This window comes from Phocoena sinus, chromosome 8 (assembly GCF_008692025.1).
Source record: "Phocoena sinus isolate mPhoSin1 chromosome 8, mPhoSin1.pri, whole genome shotgun sequence".
In the NCBI taxonomy this organism is placed as follows: Eukaryota; Metazoa; Chordata; class Mammalia; order Artiodactyla; family Phocoenidae; genus Phocoena; species Phocoena sinus.
This window is the reverse complement of record NC_045770.1, coordinates 61,929,454-61,953,951: the sequence shown is the minus strand read 5'-3', so window position 1 is coordinate 61,953,951 and position 24,498 is coordinate 61,929,454. Positions and strand designations below refer to the sequence as shown.

Here is a 24,498-nt window from a genome sequence, read left to right as displayed (position 1 = left end):
GTTGAAATGCCAAGCTCTCAGAGATCCCCTGAGTTTCTGAGCTCTAATGATGCTTACTTTTGTTTCTTCCACCCCTGGGGGAAGAATCCCAATTCTCCAATTCTCTAGAGCCAAGGGCAAGTAGCTTGCAGTTAGGAATCGAAGCTATCTGGATACCCAAATCCACCATTGGTATATTTTCTACTTGTTTTTTAAAATTTGTTGGTGGTGAAAGGGAATGGTATTAATTGATTTTATGGGGGGCGCTTTGCAGTTTTGTGGCTGGTTGGCCAAATTTTTAACATAGTATTCCATCCTAGTTCAACACAAGAATGGTATTTTGAGGAGTAAGGGAATAGGAGATTCTGCAGATTTCCAAAGAATAAGAAAACAGGCAAAATGTGGCCAGCATTCTCCATTTGTTTTTTTAGACTTACTGAGTGAATAGAACTTTCTTTCGTTACATATACGACTGATCTAAGTGGTTTTTGTTGTTGCTGTCGGCTGTTTGGTTTTTAATACGGTTAACACTGAGATTCACTTTGAAAGACACTTAGAAATCTTAGGAGTAAAACACACCAATCCCTCCCACTCTCCCAAAAACCTAGTTGGTTTGAATGGACAGAATTGACCGAATTTTCCATTTTAGGTGTGCAGAAAGATCTTTGTAAAAGATCTTAGAACTTTAGGCCTCATTTATCAGGTGAATTTAGAAGGAAGGAAGCCTTTAGGAGAATTTCTACTTGGAAATATAAGAAAACTAGTACGCAGGTTCAAGTCGTGTATTTTTAAATGAACTTGTTGAAAGAAACGTTAACAATTCCAAAACGAAATCAAAACAAGTTTTAACTTTTTCCTCTCAAGCGTACAAAAAACAAAAATTGTGGAGAGAAAGTTAACAGGAAATTCTTAAAACGTGAAAACAACTCTTCCTTGCGCTAGTCCTTGAGTAGTTACCATGGAACAGTCCCTACTTTTCGGCAGCTTCTTTGAAGGCAGATTTTGGTCCCAAGTCTCTTGGTGCTTAGTATCTGCTCCGGTCTCCCCCTCTCTCGGCACAGCTTCCCAAGCGGCCTCCGCCTAGTGGGGCCCTGCGGCCGGACCCGCTGTAGGACTCGCGCGGGGGCGGGCACCCCCTCTCCATGGACCGCGGCCTCCCGCGATCAGCTCTGCCTGCCCGGTCGCGGCCCCTCCAATAGCGCTCGCTCCGGCCGCCACCGTAAGCATCGGGCGGGCAGCCGCGGTACTCGTCGTAGCGGCCGCCGCTGTAAGATGGCGGGGGCCCCCGTGAAGGGGCGGCGCTGCGCGGGTCCCCGTAGCTCTCGAAGGGGTCTCGGTAGGAGCCTCCGCTCGGGTGATACAGGTAGTCGCGGTCGCGCCCCCCGTAGCCGTCTCGGTCACCGTAGCCTCTCGATGGACAGTCGTCCCGGGCGCTGGAGTGGCCGTAGTCGCGGTAGGTGTACTCTCTGGGCGAGGGAGCAAAACCCCGGGGGTCGCGGGCGCTCGAGTAGTCGCGGCTCGACGAGTAGCTGTCTCGGGGCGAGTAGCCCTCCTCCCGGGGGCCCAGGTAGGGGTCACGGCGCGGGGGCGGCGGCTCCCGGCGCAGCGGGCCGGCATAGCCGTCTCGCCCCCGCGTGGCCGGGGGCCGCCCGTGTATTCCACCGTTTCCGCTGCGGGCCGGGCCCGACGGCGCGGCCCTCTTCGGGGGCGGGCCGGCCCTGCGCGGCGGTGGCGGCCCGCGCTTCACAGGCAGCGGGGCCCGGGAGGACCGCAGGTAGAAGTCGCCCGCGTAGCCGCCGTCGTCGGCCGGCCCGCCCCGGGACTCGGGGCGCCGTGGGCCGCTGCCGCGGTCCCCGAGCAGGCCCCTCGGGCGGCTATGGGACGGCGGCGGGCCCCGCCGGCTGCTCTCGAACGCCGGCTTGGTGGCCTGGGCCACCTTTATGGCCTTACCATCCAGGGACTTGCCGTTCATGTCTCTGGCGGCGGCTTTGGCATCTGCCGGGCTTTCGAAGGTGACGAACGCGAAGCCCCGGGACTTGTTGGTTTCTCGATCTTTCATCAGGAGCACCTCGGTGAGGCAGCCATACTTGCCAAACGTGGCCTCGAGGATTTTCTCGTCGGTTTCGAGGTTGAGCCCGCCAATGAAGAGCTTCCCCGGGCGATCCACTTCCACCATGTCTGCGGCTCGGGTGGCGTGGGCTGCGGGTCGGGTGGCGTGGGCGGCGAAGTCGAGGCGTGGGCGGCGAAGTCGAGGCACCGGTCTTCGCTTCCGAGCCCGCTGGCCGAGGGCGGCTCCTACCGGTTGGGCGGTGCGTCGTCGCGGAAACCCCCGGAACCACAAGTTGGCTGCGCAGGCGGAATGCTCCGGTTTGTGCCTCTCGGGTCTAGTTCCCGCAGCCTGGCTGGCTCTTGCTGGTTGTGATTGGTTGGTGGTGCGGGGAGGGCCGTCCCGCCGGCAACGAGGCAAGTTGGCGGTTTCGTGACTTTTTTCACAGTCGTTTAATTACGACTGAGTAACCTATCCTTGGCCTGAATTCTTTAAGTCACTCCTGAAAAAAAGTTTTTCCCATTGCTCTTAATGAGCGGAATTTTAATGCATTCCAATGCACGTTACCCAAAACCATATTCAAACAGAAAAAGTAGTTGAAAAAAATGGAATAATAATTTTAAAGTTTTAAAATGCAGTTTGTACGTAAAATGTGTTAAGAATACGATTTTTTGCGTTGCCAAGGGGAAGGAGAGAAAATGATACGTGGAGGGTTCTTTGGTGGTATAGGAAGAAGAGGGAGTCATTCTTTGGATGTGCCATCTTTCCCTCCTGCACCGTTTTCTTGCATTTTTCAACCTTCAAAGGACTCAGTTATGTAGTATTGAAACTGCCCTTTAAGATAAATATTGAACGGAAAGTCACCTGAGGGACAAAATAAAGGCAAATGTGACAGCACTAGGACACTCGCCAAAGTAGCACCTAAGCAAGCATAGGACACTAAAGCCTTTACCGCTTCATCGCGAAAGAAAGGCGCACCTCAGGAAAACAAAACATTTTGGGTTCATTCTAACGAATTACACAGTTCAGATTTGTTCCTCACGATATTCTCTGAATGGAAATAAGTATGAAAAGTAAATTGGTGAACTATCTTCACCCAAGATAGTAATGTCTAAAGTCACTTTTTAAAAAAATATTTACTTTGTGTGGGTGTATATATATATTATGTGTTACATTTTTTTATTGCAATAGCCATATAATCTTGAAAAGGGTACTGCAAGAAGGCATTTTTATGATTTTTCTGATTTTTAATGGGTACTCTTTTAAGGCTTTGAGAGTTTTTTAGCATGCATAAATGGAAGTTAAAGTATAAATGCATCCCATCAGTTCATGTGAGGAATTGCAGTAACAAATTTTTATTATTAAAATCATTATTTTATTTCTAAGGTAAACTTACCTGTTGGGATGTATTCATTTTTAAATATATTAACGAATTTTGTTTGCTCATACTTAGAAATTTTACATTTCTGGGCATAAAGGGTATTAGCCAATAATTTTCTTCCCCATACCTAGCTGGGGAGATTTTTGCCCAAATTTCTTTTAGTTTTCAGTCTATTCAGATTTTAAAAAATTTCTTCTTGACTTGGTCTTTGTAAGATATACTTTTTTCTAAAAGTTATCCATCTTTGTTTAATTTGAAAATTTATTTTATCAATAGCCTGTCCGGTTTTGCTTTCTTTTTTTGTGACCAGTCTTGCCAGAAGTTTTTTACCTTTTCAAAGAACTACACTTTTTCTTTGCTGATCCTCTGTTTTGATTTTATTTGCTGCTATTGTCTTTTTTCCTTTCCATAATTCTTTGGATTTACAATTTGTATTATTTTTATTCTAGATTTTTAGGTAAGACACTTAGTGCATTAAGAGTTTCAAAAAACATTTCTTCTGATTGTTATATCTAAGTTTAAATTTTACTCTCCATGTACTAGTTAACAGCATGCCCTGAGCTGTGGTACGTGGTTATTTTCACTGTTGTTCAGTTCCTAACATTTTCTCATTTTCATCATTTCTTGACTCATGAATTATAAAGAAGTATGTTTTAAAAATTTCAAACATATGGATATTTTTGGTTTTCTAACATGCTCTATATGATATCCATACGTTGGTATTTGATGAAACTTGCTTTACGACCTGAAGTATATGTGTGCTTGTGTGTGTGTTGTGTGTCTAATAGTCCACGTATGCTTGAGAAGAAAGTATATTCTCTAAATATTGGGGTAGAATTCTTTCCTTATATAGTGATGTTCAAGTCTTCCTCATCCTAACTTATTTTTTATTTGATAGAGTTGTTGAGAACTGTTTTAAACTCCCATAATTGTGGATTTATTAATTTCTCTTTATTTTTATGTCCATTTTTGCCTCATGTAACTTAAGATTATATTCTTAAATGCATGAAGATTGAGAATTGCTATGTATTTCTGGTGAATGATTTTATTATGTAATGATCCTCATTATTTATAATATGTTTTTTACCTTAGTTTGTTTTGTCTGACACTTATGTAGCTCAATATTTTTCAGAAATTTTTCTGCTAGCTTATTGTGTGCCGTCTGTTAACCATGTCTTTCTTGCCTCTTTTTTCCATCTTTCCTGCCATCTCTGGTATCACATGATTTGACTATTCCTTTCTTTTTCCTCTAACAATATGGAAGAAGTTATGTTTTCTATATCTATTCCTTGAATGATTACCTTTAATGTTTTTATTGAGGGCTAACTTATAAACACAAAATTTACAAGTTTATGTATAAAATCTTAAATTTACTGCTTAATTAATTTTTACATATGTGTACATCCATGTAAACATGGATGACCCACATCAAGATCTATAACATTTCCATCACCCCCAATTGTTCCCTCATGCCCCTTTCAAAATAATACCTTCTGCTCAGAGGTAACCACTTTTCTGACTTCCATAAGCATCATTTTGTTTTGCTTGTTCTTTGACTTTACATAAACGGAATCATATAGAATGAACTCTTCTGTGTCTGGCTTATGGCACTCAGTATATTTTTGAGATTCATCCATGTATTGTACACACCAGTAATTGCACTTTTTCTTTGATTTTTTTAGTCGTTGTATGACTATACCAAAATATTTTTTTTTCCATTTTTCTGTTGATGGACATAGGAGCTTGTTGGGGAATGATTCCTTTTTCCTCCAGTTACCACAATGCCCTCTCCCCATATAATCAGTCCCAGATCCCACAATACATCCAGAATCCATTCACTTAACTACTTCTGCACTACAATTACCTTCATACCAACTACCTATGTCCCTTAGCTGGACACCTGCTGGGGACACAAAGTCTTATGAGTGGGTAAAATGGTCAACAGTCCCAAGGGTCTGGGACTCCTTGACAAGGGAGCCTCATGTCCCTTGTCAAATATCAAGACCCACTGGTGATCTGTACCCGGAGCTGCAATTAGATTGAGAGAATATAGAAATGTAAGGGTTGATAGAATTTTAGTGGAGGTTTGGATGAGAATTGGAATGTTTAAACAGGCTTTACGTGAAATGATTGGGTCTCTTTGTCTCTTTTACCTGAGTGTATTATGTGGATGGATATTGTATCTGACTGAGGAATGTTTCCCCTACCTACTGTTGTAAAACACAAGACAGAAATTGCTCCTTAAGCAGCATTAATAGGACAAGCTAAATGGGAACAAGTAAGAGTGCCTGAACACAAACGATGCGACCAACAAGGAATTAATTTCCAAAATATAAAAACAGCTCATACAGCTTAATATAAAGAAGATAAACAACCAAATCAAAAAATGGACAGAAGACCTAAAGAGACATTTCTCCAAAGCAGACATACAATGGCCAACAGGCACATGAAAAGATGCTCAACATCCCTAATTATTAGAGAAATGTAAATCAAAACTACAATGAGGTACCACCTCAAACCAGAATAGCCATCTTCAAAATTCTACAAATAATAAATGCTGGAGAGGGTGTGGAGAAAAGGGAACCCTCCTACACTGATGGTGGGAATGTAAATTGGTGCAGCCAATATGGAAAACAGTATGGAGGTTCCTTAAAAAACTAAGGTTACCATATGATCCAGCTATCCCACTCCTGGGCATATATCCAGAGAAAACTCTAAAAAAGATATGTGCACCCCAATGTTCATTGCAGCACTCTTTACAATAGCCAAGACATGGAAGCAGTCTAAATGTCCATTGACAGATGAATGGATGTGGCATATCTTCATACACACACACACACACACACACACACACACACACTGGAATATTACTCAGCCATAAAAAGAATGAAATAATGCCATTTGCAGCAACATGGATGGACCTAGGGATTATCATACTAAGTGAAGTAAGTCAGACAGAGAAAGACAAATATCATATGACATCACTTATATGTGGAATCTTAAAAAATGATAAAATGAACTATTTACAAAACAGAAACAGACTCACAGACATAGAAAACAAACTTATGGTTACCAAAGGGGAAAAGGGGGAGGGATAAACTAGGAGTTTGGGATTAACAGATACACACTACTATATATAAAATAAACAACAAGGACCCACTATGCAGCACAGGGAACTATCAATATCTTGTAATAACCTATAATAGAAAAGAATCTGAAAAAGAATATATATATATATATATATATATATATATACACACACACACACACACACATATATATCTGATTTACTTTGCTGTACACCTGAAACTAACACAACACTGTAAATCAACTATACTTCAATTAAAATTTCTTTTCACAAAAGATTGCCTGAGCCCACACAGTATAGAATAAAACCTTGAATGCTGGTATGAGTGAATCCTCTGTACCAGAGACCTATGTGGAGTATAAACAGGTTTATAGCAAAAGCTTGTGAACACTCCACAGTAATGACTCCTGGGACTTGGACTAGAGAATTTCCATTTGAGGGGCAATTACTAGCTTGCTATTGAACATTAATTGAAACTGTCCCTATGACTGAAGGACAAAAAAAATAATCTTCTCACCTCACACCTATTAGTATGGTTACTATCGAAAGAAAAAAACAGAAAATAACATGTTGGGGAGGATGTTTAGAAACTGGAACACTTGTGCACCTACTGGTAGGAATGTAAAATGGTGCAGCCACTATGGGAAACAGGGTGGTGGTTTTTCAAAAAATTAAAAACAGAATTACCAGATGATCCAGCAGTCTACTTCTAGGTATGTATAAAAAAGAATTGAAAGCAGGGTCTCAGATATTTTATACCCATGTTCATAGCCACATTATTCACAATAGCCAAGAGGTGGAAGCAACTCGTGTCCATTGCCAGATTAGTGGATAAACAAAACGTAGTATGTATGTACAGTGTAATATTATTCAGACTTAAAAGGGAAGGAAATGCTGACACCTGCTACAATATGGATGAACTTGGAGGACATTATGCTAATTATTTAAAATAAGCCATTCACAAAAAAGACAAATACCGTATGGTGATTTCACTTACAAAAGGTGTCCTAGAATAGTCAAGTTCATAGAAACAGAAAGTGGAGCAGCGGTTGACAGGGGTGGAGGGAGGGAGAAATGAGGAGCTATTGTTTAACTGGTATAGAATTTCAGTTCTTCCAGATGAAAAAATTCTAGGGATTTGTCACACAACAATGTGAATATACTTAACACCACTGAACTGCACATTTAAGAATAGTTAAGATGGCAAACTTCATGTTATGTGTATTTAAGCACAACTAAACATTTTGTAAATAAAAAATAAATCATAATCTTAAAACCTGAAGTATCAGTGACATCTTGGGTGAGGTCAGAAAAACATGTTCATGGGGAGGGCAGTGGCCAGTAGAGTTCCATAATAAAATGGAAATGGTTTGTATAGGAATATGTTATCAGAGGAATGCAGAGTTACTCAGTGGATTCACAAGCAGGTGTACTCTTTTCTCCAAGGACTGACTATGGAAACACATGAGGGAACCGCCAGGGTCTATTCTATGGATGGTGCCCTGTAAACAGCTTTTCAGCTGACCAAAAAAGAGCTACTTCATTTATGGATGGCAGTTCCAAGGTGAACGGACCGCATCCTGTTGGGAAGGTTACCATATTGTTCAAAGAAGGTAAAAACCAATTAGTTCAGCAGGACTTTTGGGTCCTCCTTTTGAGTAGGAATCCAATGTAATAATGAAAAAAAAAACCCAGTCAGTTCAGTGAGCTGAATTATATTCTGTTTACCTAGCAATGACAGAAGAAATGAATGATGATAAAAAGCCCCTGTGTTTGAGCTTTTACTGACTCATCGGTGGTGTCCAATGGCCTGGCCTTAAGGAAATGGAAAACTGGCCTCATAAAGGGATGCCCCTATGAGGCATGGCCATATTGAAATCACTATGAGAATCTGAGGGATGCATTACAGTAGGACATGGTGATGCCCGTAGGAAGAAGTGACTAGCAGGTTCACAAGGTGGTTGGAACTGACTAATGGATATCCTGGTGTGCTTGGTTGAGGAGGCCACCTGGGTGCATAAAATGAGTGGCACTGAGGGACTACAGCAATACAGAGATGGACTCAGTCTAGACATACTCCCTTGCACCTCTGAAGCATAAACTGCCACTAAGAACTGTTTTGTTTGCCAAAAGAAAAAGAAAAAAAGACAGAGCCTGCAGATGGGATGTTTCAGATACCTTGGAGGCGGAAAGACCGTGAACATAGCAAGTGGCAAGTGAGTCAGATGCTGGTATCCAATGGGTCTTGACAAGAATAGATCCTGACTCTGGTGTAGACTTTGCTTACTCAGAGATAGATGCAAATGCTCAGAGTACTATAAAAGAAGAATACAGAAAATATTATACCAATGTGGATCACCAAGTGACATTTCTTCAGACCAAGGTACATACTTCACACCCCATAGTGCAAAGAGATGGACAGAGAGATATCCTGCTCAGAGTAATAGTTTGATAGACAGTTGGAATTGGGAATTAAAGCATTAGTTGTCTAAAAGGCAGGTAGATACAGGCATGAGGGGCTCTCTTACCTTCATGAGTGTGTGCTCACACTCAACATGAGCGGGGCTAAGGGAGTGTCCTCACTAACTAGCGTCCTCTTTTTCTTTTCTCTCTTATGGATATGGGGTGGAGGAGGATACTAGTATGACTGTGCAGTCCTTCCCACATGGAAGATGACTGATGACCATAACTTTTTCTTTCCTTCCCACCTCACCTCACCTTTCTTTTCCTTACGTAATGGTCACAGAATCAGGGCTGCCACTACAAGTCCCAGAAGGAGGGGTGATACCCAAGCAAGAAACTATAAATTTTTATGTCAGAATTCCTAAGGACCTGATGGAGTGGATTGTCCCTTTACCCTTTTTGGCAAAACTGGGATTAACAGTGAATGCAGCTATATTGTCTAATGGTAAAAACGGCCATGGCTTCTGTGTCTACATGACCCTACTCTAAATGAATGGGAGGTACTTTCTACAGGAGTACTGCTGTCTGCAACCTAGAGCAGCATAGCGGGTGCCACGCTCCCTTCCAAATGTGGAAAAGTTTGGGTATAAATGGAGAGAGGGAGGGTAAAGGAATGAATAAATGGGTTACATGAAGAGGGACACCCAAAATTACATTAACACTCTGAAAGCGGCTCAAAGCAAGAGATGATATTATCTCTTAGCTCGATGAGACCACATGCCTGAAAGAATGGAGCTACACAGTGCAGAGGCCACTCCTGCTTTTGGAACCTGCCAAGATCAAATGGAAGCCTGCAAACCTGGGTGGCCTCATCCTGGGAGATCTTTCATACAATATGAAGACGGACTGGACTGAATGGGACTCTGGGAATGTGCCAGTCTCTTTTGACTTTCATTTTCCAAGTTATATCTACCATAATGCAATATGGTCTTACACTTACATTGTTGTTAAAATGATAATACTGATATTGATAGTCAAATGTACTTGGAAATTGAGTTAAAAGTCTCCTATTTCTTTTTTATTTTTTATTAAAATTTTTTTTTTTTTTTTGCAGTATCCAGGCCTCTCACTGTTGTGGCCTCTCCCGTTGCGGAGCACAGGCTCCGGACGCACAGGCTCAGTGACCATGGCTCACAGGCCCAGCCACTCCGCGGCATGTGGGATCTTCCCGGGCCGGGGCACGAACCCATGTCCCCTGCATCGGCAGGCAGACTCTCAACCACTGCACCACCAGGGAAGCCCCAAAAGCCTCCTATTTCTATTCCACACTGACTCCTCCAAATGTTGCCGTATCTGTTTAGGTCAGACAGATATGATCTTTTTGCTATAAGGGATCCATTGTCAAAGACCAGGGGGTAGCCTATGGTACAACAAAAAACATTTATTTGGTCTTTGTCTGAAACCCTTGCAATTTCCTGAGTGATAGGAGTGTCTTTTATTGTCCATAATGAGACCCTTTCCACCACACCTGAGGAAACTCCTAACGGGGCACCTAGAGAGCTTCAGGTTGGGGACTGGTCACCAGAGGAACCAGCCATGAGATTAGAGGGTTAGAACCTGATCTCTGGGAAGGGGGCTGAAGATTGAATTCAATCACTAATGGCCAATGATTTAATCAATCCTGCCTATGAAATGAAACCCCATGTAAAAACCCTAAACAACAGAGTTCAGGGAACGTCTGGGCTGGTGAACACAGGATGTGCTGGGAGGATCATGTACTTGGAAGGGGAACGGAAGCTCTGTGAATCTACTCCTCCCCACTCGCAACTTGCTCTTCATCTGGTTGTTCATTTGTATCCTTTATAATAAACTATAATCATAAGTATAGCACTTTCCTTAGTTCTGTGAGTCATACTAGAGAATTATAGAACCTGAGGGGGATTGTGGGAATTCCCAAATTAGTAGTTGGCCTGGAATCTATTGTGGTAATCAGGGAGCGATGGTATGTCATTTCCCAACAACAGTCCTCAATTCTCTGACACCAACTGGGTGTCCCATAATTCAACTCATTTCTGACACTATGTACCTAGAGTTAGCACAGACTGTGCAGCTTAAGGCCTCAGTTCCAACAAAACTGCTCTCACTTCAGAGGCCAGCTGCAAATGGGGTCCCCAAATTTCTGCCTGGCCAACTACAGAGCAACTACAATGAAGAGGTTCTGACATACATGGTCTTTGTAAATTCTACACTCGTGGTCTGGGCCGCTCATTTTGAAATATTTTAAAGTAATAATTATAATATCTGAAATTATAAAAAGGCATTAAATAGATGAGTATTTTGTGTGTTTACCCACTGTGCCCCACGTACCCATGAAAAAGAATGTCTCATACTATTTTTCAATCCTTGTACAACTACTGGCAGCAAACTGTAGTAGATTTGAATGATGAATGAAGGTACGAATACCAGTGAACAAGGAAGGGTCCACCAAACGAGCTACAACCAGGTAGGGGGGTGGGGGCATTCCCTATGGAGTCTTTCACTGGCTACACTGGCACCAGTATCCTCCAAGAGAGTAACTGGGCCAGGGTACCCTAGATGGAGACTTAGGGGGCAGAGGAGCTCCAAGATGAAAAAATGTATTACCATCAGGGAATAGAGATGACATTTCAAGAAAAATAAAAAAGAATAACACTCCTCGCTCTAAAAATTAAAAACAAAAAAAAATCTCTGCAAAGGGCTACGCCCTGACAAGGATGAGTTTCAGAACACGAGGAATCGTCTTGAAGGTCCCTATCTCCTCAGGGTAGAAATCCCTAAATCAATTGAATGAGATCCCCATCCTTCCTACTAGGAAGGTCAGGGGAATTTCTCTGGAAGCAGCACCAGCGCCTGTAGCCTGGGCCCCTGAATCTGTCCCCAGTATCTTCAGGGACTGAGTTCTGATCCAACCATCCGGACACACAGAGTGATCTCACGACTCTATACCATGACACAAACTCCTTGACAGTGAGGAGGGAGCTTCCCAGTTAGTCTGAAGCTTGGGCACCCTCTCTTTTTCTTCTTAATTTTTAAAATTGTGGTAAAATACACTTAACATAGAATTTACCACCTTAAGCATTTTTAGATACACAGTTCAATAGATGTGATGTTGTGATTTATAATAAATATATATTTTTGTCTTGGCCCATGGTTCCTGGCTCACAGCTCCTAAAACCCTTGGAATTTCCTAAGCAATGAGAGCAATGGGAAATATTTAATATTTGGTTTTTGTCATGGGTTTCTGAAATAGCTCCAGAGCCATAAAGGTGAAAGGAATGTCTTGTTATTCATAACAAGCCCCCTTCTACCACACTTGGGTTTATGTTAATGAGACAACAGTGAACCAGAGAACTTATTGAACTTAGGTTGTGGTGAGGAAGACAGACAGAAAGAAATAAAATAAGGAAATCTTTGTGTTAGTGCTAGGAAAGGAAGGAACACCGATGCATTGTTAGGAAAAGGGAAGAGGGTGGTACTTACGATAGAGCACTCAACCTCCCGGAGGAGATATTTAAAGGATGGTCCACAGCCAGATCTATGAAGAGTGGAAGAGCAGAGTAGGCAACTGCACAAAGGACCAGGGGTGAAACACTTGGAGCACACAAGGAACTGGGAAGAAATTACATTGTTTAGTGAGAGGGGAGAGTGACATATTGGAAAGCTGAACCAAATCATGTAGCCTTTTGAATACGAAGAATTTGGTCCAGCTCTAGTAACGTTCACTTACTCTCTCATTCAAAGAATATTTCTTGAACATCTGATATTAAGGCAGGCATTGTACTAGGTGAAAGAGATTCTGAGGTGATGACAAACAGTAAAGGGGGCTGTTGAATTAAAAAATTAATTACTTCTGAAAGACAAAAGTACTAACAATAGTCTTTCTTCCCTCTGTTGCTATAAAGGAACCTGTTCATTTTCACCCTTTCCTCTGCTCTTAAAGAAGGATATTTATTTTCTGGTAGAGGTTCTGTGATGATCTACAAAATAAAGAAATGAAGACTAAGGAAGGAAAAGAAAAATATTAGAAGGAACGATATATGCATAAGAAAACACACAAAATGATAAACTGAAAGTTTAGGGTGTTATTCTGTTTGAAAGTACTGTTGTCAAAGGTTTACGTTGTGTTTAGGGGACAAAAGATGAGGCTGAATGTAATCATTAGTGGTGGAAGGAGAGGGAAAAGAGACTTCAATATGGTTTTTGTTTTGTTTTTAAAGAAAACTACATTGAAAGTAGTGCAGACAATATAGAGTAGAATGCAGTATGAGAAACCAGGAGACCAGACAGGAAATCATGACCTTAAAGAAACCGTAGCAGGAGACTAGAAAGAGGAATCTTTTCAACCTAGTTATCCATTATAATTTTCTCTTTCACTCTTAAATGTGCTTATGATACAAGGTATGATATGTGTTTTTTTCCTACACCATGAAGCAATGAACTCCATTCGCCTCAGACGATGACCTGGTGTCCCACAAATTTAACTCAGTTCTGACGCTATCTACCTGGAGATAGCATCAGGTCCAATAGGTTAAAGGCTCAGTCCCACAAGACCGCCCCCACATCAGATGCCAGTCATAAGTCCAACTGTGTGTCTGACCAACTGGCTATAAACCCGAGGACCTCAGACCCCTTCCTGAGGTTCAGTTAATTTTCTGCAGTGGCTCACGGAACTCAGGAAAGTAATTTACTTACTAGATTACTGGTTTATTACAAACGACAGTAAAGAATACGAATGAAGAGCCAGATGAAGAGACACATAGGGCTTTAAGTCCTGCACAGCAGGAGCTTCTGTCCCCAAGGAGTTTGAGGCCTGGCAGGTGTATGCGTTCTGGTTACCATCCTGGAAGTTCTCCAGATCCCTCCCTTTTGGGTTTTTATGGAGGCTCCTTTATATAGGCATGATTGATTAAATCACTGGCCATTGGTGACTGAGTCAACCTCGACACCTACCCCCTCATCCCTGATTACAGAAGGTGTGATTGAAAGTTCCAACCCTTTAACTGGTTGGTTCCCCTGGCAACCAGCTCCACCATCCATAAGGGGTTTCCCACTGTCACCTCAGAAACAACTCAGGTGTGGCTGAAAGGGCTTGTTATGGATTACCCTTTTCACCTGTATGGCTCTGAAGCTATTTCAGAAACTGAGGACAAAAGATGAAATATTAGAACAAAAGGTGCTCCCATTGTTCTTATCAATGAGGAAATTCTAAGGGTTTTGGGAGCCCTGAGCCAGGAACTGTGGAAAAAGACTATAATTTATTTTATTATAAATCACAGTATCACAGTAGGGTATAGATGGTTGTCCTTCAGACCTTCTCCCTCCTCCTTCAACCCAAAGTTCATTTTCTCCCCAGCTAAGAATAAAGAATGTTAGTGAGACATAAATATTTTTTTAGCCTCCATTTTACAGATAATCGAAGTGTGAAAATACTAAATATCTGCCAACATCACAGAACCTGTAACTGATAGTAACAGGACTAAATCCCAAATCCTTTGATTTCAGATCCACTTGAGGTGTGGAACACAACTTGATGCCAGGAGCAACCCTCACTTGTGACAACCAAAATGTCCCCTTGGTGGCCAAATCACCAACCAGAGTTGAGATCCACTGTTCTAAGAGGCGAGCATTGTTAAGAAAAATCATCCAAAACTTAAAAATAGGCAAAAGGGGCTTCCCTGGTGGCGCAGTGGTTGAGAGTCCGCCTGCCGATGCAGGGGACACAGGTTCGTGTCCCGGTCCGGGAAGATCCCACATGCCGCGGAGCGGCTAGGCCCGTGAGCCATGGCCGCTGAGCCTGTGCGTCCGGAGCCTGTGCTCTGCAACGGGAGAGCCCACGGCGGTGAGAGGCCCGCGTATCGCAAAAAAAAAAAAAATTGGCAAAAGGTATTACTGGTATTACTGAGTGTCCTTTCACTGTAGTTCTAGGCATTGTCTAGCAGGCCGGGGATTATCTGATTTTCTAGGGGTGTGTATCTTTATGTCAGATTAAACAAGGAGACCAATAGACTGAGGTGGTTCTAATACCTTAGCAGCCTACTAAACAAACCAAAACAGAAACCTATATATGCCTCAAGGTTAAGAAATCGAAACCTAAGGACAACCAATCATAGCCAACTAGGCTTTTCCACATAAGGAAAATGCTTAAGCTTTAGCCAGTCAAATAATTTTCCAGTTTTGCGTCTGCCTCTTCTCTATAAAAGCCTTTCCCTTAGCTCCTGTCCGGTGGAGTGCTCCTAAACATTTCTGGTTTGGCACTGCCCTATTTAGTTTTTTCTTTAAATAAACTCTTAAAATTTTTGATTTGCCTCTGCTTATGTTTTAACAGTTCTCTGACTCTCAATTCTATTGATCAGAAGATTCACAACTTTGTAAGCATAAAGATTATCTTACAGAGACCTGATAGCAATGCAAATAATTCTTGTCCTCGATCAGTGCAAATTTCCTCTGTGATGGAAAAGATAATCCCAAAGTTTATCATTTATTGCCTTGTAGGACATCAATCAGTTTTGTATTTACCTTACAATGTTATTCTAACTTTAAAAAAAAATGCCTTTCATTCTACAAACAAATGCTGGAGAGAGTGTGGAGAAAAGGGAACCCTCCTACACTGTTGGTGGGAATGTAAATTGATACAGTCACTATGGAGAACAGAATGTAGGTTCCTTAAAAGACTAAAAATAGATTTACTACATGATCCTGCAATCCCACTCCTGGGCATATATCCAGAGAAACCTATACTTCAAAAAGATACTTGTACTCCAATGTTCAGTGCAGCACTATTCACAATAGCCAAGACATGGAAGCAACCTAAATGTCCATCAACAGATGAATAGATAAAGAAGACGTGGTACATATATACATGGGAATATTAGTCATAAAAAAGAATGAAATAATGCCATTTGCAGCAACATAGATGGACCTAGAGATTATCATACTAAGTGAAGTAAGTCACATAAATATCATATGATATCACTTATATGTGGAACCAAAAAAAAATGGATACAAATGAACTTATTTACAAAATAGAAACAGACTCACAGGCTTCGCAAACAAACTTATGGTTACCAAAGGGGAAAGGTGGAGGGGAGGGATAAAGTAGGAGGTTGGGATTAACATATATACACTACTGTATATAAAATAGATAATCAAAGAGGACCTACTGTAATAGGACAGGAGACTCTACTCAATACTCTGGAATAACCTATATGGGAAAAGAATCTGAAAAAGAATAGATATATGTATATTTATAACTGAATCACTTTGCTGTACACCTGAAATTAACACAACATTGTAAATCAACTATACTCCAAAATAAAATTTAAAAATTTTTAAACGCTATTCATGATGGATATATAAACACTTGTTCGTCAAATGCTTTGTAAAGCTGCATCTCACTGGTTCCCTTACTAATGAATTGATAATATTCTTTGACAAGAGTTCATTTTGCATTTGTTTAACCAAAGGGCCATGATTTAGAAAGAGCCATGATTTGAAATCCTCAAAAATTATTTAACTTTATCACTGGATCCACAATGGACGAATCAGAGTCTTTGGAAGACATTTTAAACTAAAGCAGGGGAATAAAAGAGATCTTTTCCCCTTGGTTGCTAAGCTGAAAGCATGTGAGCTCAAAGCTGCCTGTGACATACCTCTACCACATTTACCCAATACCATAGCCTCAAAATATCTAAAGGAAAATTTTAAAGAACTATAAGAAAAAAAACTTTTCCATCATATTAAAAGATTTAAAGAAAATGTTCTCAATAATTTATAGATTGAGCAACAAAAATTAGTACAAGATGATCTGAACTGCATAATTAAAAAGCTTGATTCAATGGATATATACACATGTGCACACACTCAGTCATGGGAAAATACATATTCTTTTCAAGCACACATAGAAAATTGATTATATACTAGGCCATGAATTATATCTTAACTAATTTCAAACAACATTTTCACATTATCTGAACTCTATTAGGTTAAAAACAATAACAAAAAGGTAACTTTAAAAATGCCTCTCATGCAACTCAATAGAAAGAAAACGAACAACCCCATCCAAAAATGGGCAGAAGACCTAAATAGACATTTCTCTAAAGACGATATACAGATTGCCAACAAACACATGAAAGGATGCTCAATATCACCAATCATTAGAGAAATGCAAATCAAAACTACAATGAGGTGTCACCTCACACGGGTCAGAGTAGCCATCATCAAAAAATCTACAAACAAGAAATGCTGGAGAGGGTGTGGAGAAAAGGGAACCCTCTTGCACTGTTGTTGGGAATATAAATTGATACAGCCACTATGGAGAACAGTATGGAGGTTCCTTAAAAAACTAAAAATAGAACTACCATTCAACCCAGAAATCCCACTACTGGGCATATACCCTGAGAAAACCATAATTCAAAAAGAGTCATGTACCACAGTGTTCACTACAGCACTATTTACAACAGCCAAGACATGGAAGCAATCTAAATGTCCATCAACAGATGGATGGACAAAGAAGATGGGGCATATATATACAATGGAATATTACTCAGTCATAAAAAGAAACGAATTTCAGTTATTTGTAGTGAGGTGGATGGACCTAGAGTCTGTCATACAGAGTGAAGTAAGTCAGAAAGAGAAAAACAAATACCATATGCTAACACATATATATGGAATCTTAAAAAAAAAAAAAAGGTCATGAAGAACCTAGGGGCAGGACAGGAATAAAGACACAGATGTAGAGAATGGACTTGAGGACACGGGGAGGGGGAAGGGTAAGCTGGGATGAAGTGAGAGAGTGGCATGGACACATATGCACTACCTAATGTAAAAGAGCTAGCTAGTGGGAAGCAGCTGCATAGCACAGGGAGATCAGCTCAGTGCTTTGTGACCACCTAGAGGGGTGGGCTAGGGAGGGTGGGAGGGAGGGAGATGCAAGAGGGAGGAGATATGGGGAAATATGTATATGTATAGCTGATTCACTTTGTTATAAAGCAGAAACTAACACACCATTGTAAAGCAATTATACTCCAATAAAGATGTTAAAAAAATGCCTAAGTTTGGAAATGTACAAGCACACTTCTATGTGACATGTGGGTCACAGAAAAAAAAATTCATGTAAATCAAAATATTTGGACATGAATGCTAATTAAAATATTCCATATACTGGATGGACTTGGAGGGTATTATGCTTAGTGAAAAAAGTCAGAGAGAGAAAGACAGATACTGTATGATATCACTTATACGTGAAATCTAAAAAATAAAACTAGTGAATATAACTAAAAAGAAAGAGACTCAAAGATACAGCGAACAAAGTAGTGGTTATCAGTGGGGAGAGAGAGAAGAAGGGAGGGGCAATATAGGGGCAGGGGATTAAGACGTACAAACTACTATGTATAAAATAAATAAGCTACAAGGATATATTGTACAACAATATAGCCAATTATTTTATAACAACTATAAATGAAGTATAACCTTTAAAAATAGTGAATCACTATGTTGCACACTTGAAACTTATATAATGTTGTAAATCAACTGTACTTCAATTAACAAAAAAGACTCCATGGTCAAGCATGGGAATTCAGCTAAAATGTAAATAGAAGGGAATTTATATTCTTAATGCTTGTAATAAAAGAAAAGGTTGGAAGTCAATAAGAATCTAACTTGAGAAGTTATCAGGCTTCCCTGGTGGCGCAGGGGTTGAGAGTCTGCCTGCCGATGCAGGGGACACGGGTTCGTGCCCTGGTCCTGGAGATCCCACATGCTGCGGGAGAGGCCACAACAGTGAGAGACCCGCGTAACGCAAAAAAAAAGAAGTTAGCATACTGACAAAAATTCAAAGATAACAGAAATGATAAAATAAGAATTTACAAAATAAATTTATAAAATGAAAACAGACAAAATGTAAAGAATCAACAAATCCAACATTTGTTTTGACCACCCTATTTGATTCTTTGACTATCCTATTTGACTCCTTAACTACACTATTTATTGATAAAATTGCAAACCACCCCTAACACAGAGCTCTGTTTAGGGTGAGGGGAGTGGTTTCCCTGATGCACAAATTTGAGGAGATGCCAAAAAAAATCAGTAATCAAGATAAATAATATTTTAGGGAATATTTTAAAAAATCAAAATTAGTGTAAAAATATCCATGATAACCAAATATTAAAAATTTAAATAAAGACAGTGTCTGACCCTGAACTTGCACAACCCTGAGAATAAGTGCCTCACTTGCCTCACCCTAATCCTGGTCATCACTGATAGCAGTGATACCAGGCATGTTTTCAAAATGTAAGTGGCATTGCTTCTAGTATATTGTTAGCTCAGGGTAAACAGTCCTTATGTTATGGAAGTACCTGACCAAAAAGACTAAATTTTATTAAATGCCTTTTCAACATATAATATATTAAGGTGGTTATTTGGTCTTTCTCCATCAGTCAACTAATACTTGTCCTCTCTTGTACTTCTGTTATAAATCATAAGAATCATGGTATATTTTAACTGTTAGAATTAATTTTCAAATATATTTGATCTTTGCATATATATTCATAAGTGGCATTCAATTGTAAATTTATCTTTGTAAGTTCTATTATCGAAGTTTTTTTAACCTTATAAAATGAAATGGAAAAGTTATCTTCCTCTGTAATGCTCTGAAATTTAGTTTAAAAAGCAAAAAGAATTTTCCTTTATCTGAAAATTTGTTAGAAATCCCCTTGATAAGAAGCATGTATTGGGAATTCCCTGGGAGTCCAGTGGTTAGGACTTGGTGCTTTCACTGCCATGGGCCGGAGTTCAATCGCTGGTCCAACCCTGGTCAGGGAACTAAGATCCCGCAAGCTGCTCACAAAATGAAGCATTTATCGGGCTTCCCTGGTGGCGCAGTGGTTGAGAGTCCGCCTGCCAATGCAGGGGACATGGGTTTGTGCCCCGGTCTGGGAAGATCCCACATGCCACAGAGTGGTTGGGCCCATGAGCCATGGCCGCTGAGCCTGCACGTCTGGAGCCTGTGCTCCACAACGGGAGAGGCCACAACAGTGAGAGGCCCACGTACTGCAAAAAAAAAAAAAAAAAAAAAAAAAAAAAAATATATATATATATATATATATATATATATATATATATATGGAGCAACATAAGTAGATTTTAGAAATATGGTATTGAGTGTTAAAAGGCAAGATATACAATAACCAAGACATGGAAACAACCTAAATGTCCATCGACAGAGGAATGGATAAAGAAGATGTGGTACATATATACAATGGAATATTATTTGGCCATAAAAAAGAATGAAATAATGCCATTTGCAGCAACATGGTTGGACCAGAGATTATCATACTAAGTGAAGTAAGTCAGAAAGAGAAAGAAATACCATATGATATCACTTATATGTGGAATCTAAAATATGACACAAATGAACTTACCTACAAAAGAGAAACCGACTCACAGACATGAAGAACAGTCTTTGGTTGCCAAGGGGGAGGGGAAGTCGGGGACGGTTGGATTGGGAGTTTGGGACTAGCAGGTCCAAACTATTATATATAGAATGGATAAACAACAAGGTCCTAACTGTATAGCACAGGGAACTATATTCAATATACTGTGATAAACCACAATGAAAAATAATATGAAAAAGAAATTTTTTTAATATATTTTTTTAAATGTCCTGTGTATTTTAAAGAAATTAAGGGAAAAAAAGGTAAGGTATATAAATGGCACCATGCCATTTATGCAAAAATTTCATACCTCTAAAAATAACATTGCATCTTTTATAAGGTACATATAGTTCTATGGCATATTTCAAACACATTAGGTAAGTTGCCTATAGGTGAGAAGGGGACATGGTTAATGGATATAAATTACCCAACTAATCAACCAACCAATAGTTGACAGAAAGCCCTTGCATAAACCAAAGAGAATATAATACCATGAACTGGATCCATGGAACAGAACAGACAGCCCAGAAATAAACCCACACACCTACAGTCAATTAATCTTCGACAAAGGGGGCAAGAATATAAAATGAGAAAAAGATGGTCTTTTCAGCAAGTGGTGCTGGGAAAGTTGGACAGCTGTATGTAAATCAATGAAGTTAGAACATATCCTCACACCATGCACAAAGATAGACTCAAAATAGCTTAAAGACTTAAATATATAAAAGACATCATAAAACTCCTAGAAGAGATCATAGATAGGCAAAACATTCTCTGACATAAATCGTACCAATGTTTTCTTAGGTCGATCTCCCAAGGCAATAGAAATAAAAACAAAAATAAACAAATGGGACCTAATCAAACTTACAAGCTCTTGCACAGCAAAGGAAACCATAAAAAAATGAAAAGACAACCTATGGAATGGGAGAAATATTTGCAAACGATGTGACCAACAAGGGCTTAATTTCAAAAATATACAAACAGCTCATACAACTCAACAACAAAAAAATAAACAACCCAGTCGAAAAATGGGCAGAAGACCTGAATAGACATCTGTCCAAAGAAGACATACAGATGGCCAATAGGTACATGAAAAGATGCTCATCATGGCTAATTATTAGAGAAATGCAAATCAAAACTACAGTGAGGTTCCACCTCACACTAGTCAGAATGGCCATCATTAGAAACTCTACAAATAACGAATGCTGAAGAGAGTGTGGAGAAAAGGGAAGCCTCCTGTGCTGTTGGTTTGGGAGTGTAAATTGGTGAGCTACTATGAAAAACAGTAGAGAGGGTCCTCAGAAAACTAAAAATAGAATTACCATATGATCCAGCAATCCCACTCCTGGGCATATATCCAGACAAAACTGTAATTCAAAAAGATACATGTACCCCTATGTTCATAGTAGCACTATGTACAATAGCCAAGACATGGAAGCAACCTAAATGTCCATCGACAGATGAATGGATAAAGAAGATGTGGTACATATACACAATGGAATACTACTCAGCCATAAAAGAGAATGAAATAATGCCATTTGAAGCAACACGGATGGACCTAGAGATTGTCATACTAAGTGAAGTAAGTCAGAAAGACAAGTACCATATGATATCACTTACATGCAGAATCTAAAATATGGCACAAATTAACCTATCTACAAAATAGAAACAGACTCACAGACATAGAGAACAGACTTGTGGTTGCCAAGGGGGAGGGAGGGTGGGAGAGGGATGGACTGGGAGTTCTGGGTTAGTATATGCAAATTATTACATATAGAATGGATAAACAACAACGTCCTACTGTATAGCACAGGGAACTATATTCCGTATCCTGGGATAAATCATAATGGAAAAGAACACAAAAAGGAATGCATATATGTGTATAACTGAGTCACGTTGTTGTACTGCAGAAATTAATACAACACTGCAAATCAACTATATTTCAATAAAAAAATAAATTGAAAAAATATATACATAATACCATGAACTGATGAAGTATGTTAAACTCAGCCTTTCGGACCTGATGATCCCCCCTACCAACTAATTTTAATTTTCACCTTCTGTTTATCTAGCCATTCAACATTTGAGTGCCTATATAAGTGCTGAGTATATAAACATATTTTTCAGTTACTGCCCACATGGAATACACATTAATGTGGTGGAGCAACAATATCACTAATTACGACACAAGGTACATAAATATCACACAAAATAAACCTTAAGGTTAAAAGCATTATAAGACATAAAAGGTTATCAAGAATTCATCAGGAAACATAATCATTCTAAATTTGCAGTCTCTAATAAAAGTCTCAAAATATAGAAAATAAAAACTAACAGAACTACAAAGTGAAATACACAAATCTGTAATTATAACAGAGATTTTAACATATTTTTCACAATAATCGAATTATCTGGGAAAAAAATCACTAAAACTACCAGATGATTTGAGCAACAGGATTAACAATCTTAACTGATACAAAATACTGCAACCCACAACTCTTCATATTCTTTTTAAGCACACTTTGGGACACATATAAAAACTGGGCCATGAAATAAATGTCAACAAATTTTTTAAAATTGAAATCATGCATAGTATGTTCTCAAACTACAGTGCTAGAGATTAAATATAAAAAGATAATAAGAAACCCCTCTTACGTTTGAAAATTAAGGAGTACACTTTAGAATAATCCATGGGTTGAAGAAGAAGTCATAAGGGAAGTTAACTATTTTAGACTCAAAATAAGAAAACACTACAGATAATATCAAAACTTGTCTGGTGAAGTTAATGCAGTGATGTGAAGGAAAATCATAACCTGAAGCCTGTTGGAAAAGAAGGAAATATGAAACATGACTAGCTATCTAAACACTAGAGATGATTTAGAAATTGAGCAGATTAATAATATAATAATACTAGACACTTGCCAGTAAGTTTTAAAATTCAGCTGAAATGGATAAAATCACAGGAATAATATCACTTACCAAAAATTACTCAGTAAGAGAAAACCTACATAAATATATAATTATTTAAAAATTGAGTGAGAAGTCAAAAAACTCTCCACAAAAAGGGAACTCCAGATCATATAGCTTCACCAGAAATTTCTACAAAGTTCAAGGAAGAAATAAATTCAGTCCTACACAACCATATGCTAAAACCACACCCGACTGGCTAAAATGTAAAAAATTGAGTCTGACAAAATCGACAAGAATAGAGTGCAACAGGAACTCTTACACACTGCCAGTGGTAGAATAAATTGGTACAATCCTTGGGGATTTTCCCCATGATATAACAATTCCACTCAAGTATTTACCCTAGATAAATGTGTACACATCTCACAATCTATGTATTAAAATACTCAGAGCAGCACTAGTCATTAAAGAAAAAAAATGAAAACAACCCAAGAGTCCACCAACAATGGAATGGTTCTATAGTAGAGGAGAACTAATAAAACAGAAACCTCAATTAAGTAGAGTTGGGAGACCAGAAGACGGAGCTCTCACACCCTGCAAAGATAGCAGAGCCCAACTGGAAGAAGGACTTTCCTGGCAAGGACTTAGCCAGTGAAAAGCCGTGGACTCTTAGTTTACTGTAGCCCTTCCAGCTTCCTTTTCCTCTCTATAAACGCATTCTCCTTTCCTTGCCATGTGGAGACTTGCACATGGCTCATCATGGTTACAGTCCCCAAATTACGATGCTCTGCCGATCCCGAATAAACCTGTTTTTGCCAGAGAAGTATCTGGCAGTCTAGTTGTTTTAGGATAGCAATAGTTTATCATATGGTCATTCACTGGAATCTTTTACAGCAATAAAAATGAATGAGAACAGCCACGTGAAACAACCGGATGACTCCTACAGTCATAACATTAAGCAAAAAGAAAATCATAACACAAAAGAATACATGAAGTATGATTCCCTGTATATAAAGTTCAAAATCAAGCAAACTTCAAGTATATTGTTTATGATTACATATATTATGGTTCACTGTAAAGGAAGACACATAAATTACTGCTATAAAAGTCAAGATGATGTTTACTGCTTGAAGAGGAGAGAGGCTGTGATTTGGGAGGGATGATTGAGGGGGATTTAGTTTACTGGGAAAATTCAATTTCCTAATCTGAGTGTGATTATGTACACGTT

General features: G+C 39.6%; 1 protein-coding gene across 1 annotated transcript; it reads right to left on the bottom strand.

Annotated features, from left to right (window-relative positions):
* Positions 1–747: 747 nt before the first annotated feature.
* RBMXL2 (RBMX like 2) lies at positions 748–2,155 on the bottom strand. The gene has a single exon (XM_032641972.1). The coding sequence runs from the start codon at positions 2,153–2,155 to the stop codon at positions 1,004–1,006; it is 1,152 nt and encodes a 383-aa protein (XP_032497863.1). The 3' UTR covers positions 748–1,003.
* Between the last annotated feature and the right edge of the window lie 22,343 nt (positions 2,156–24,498).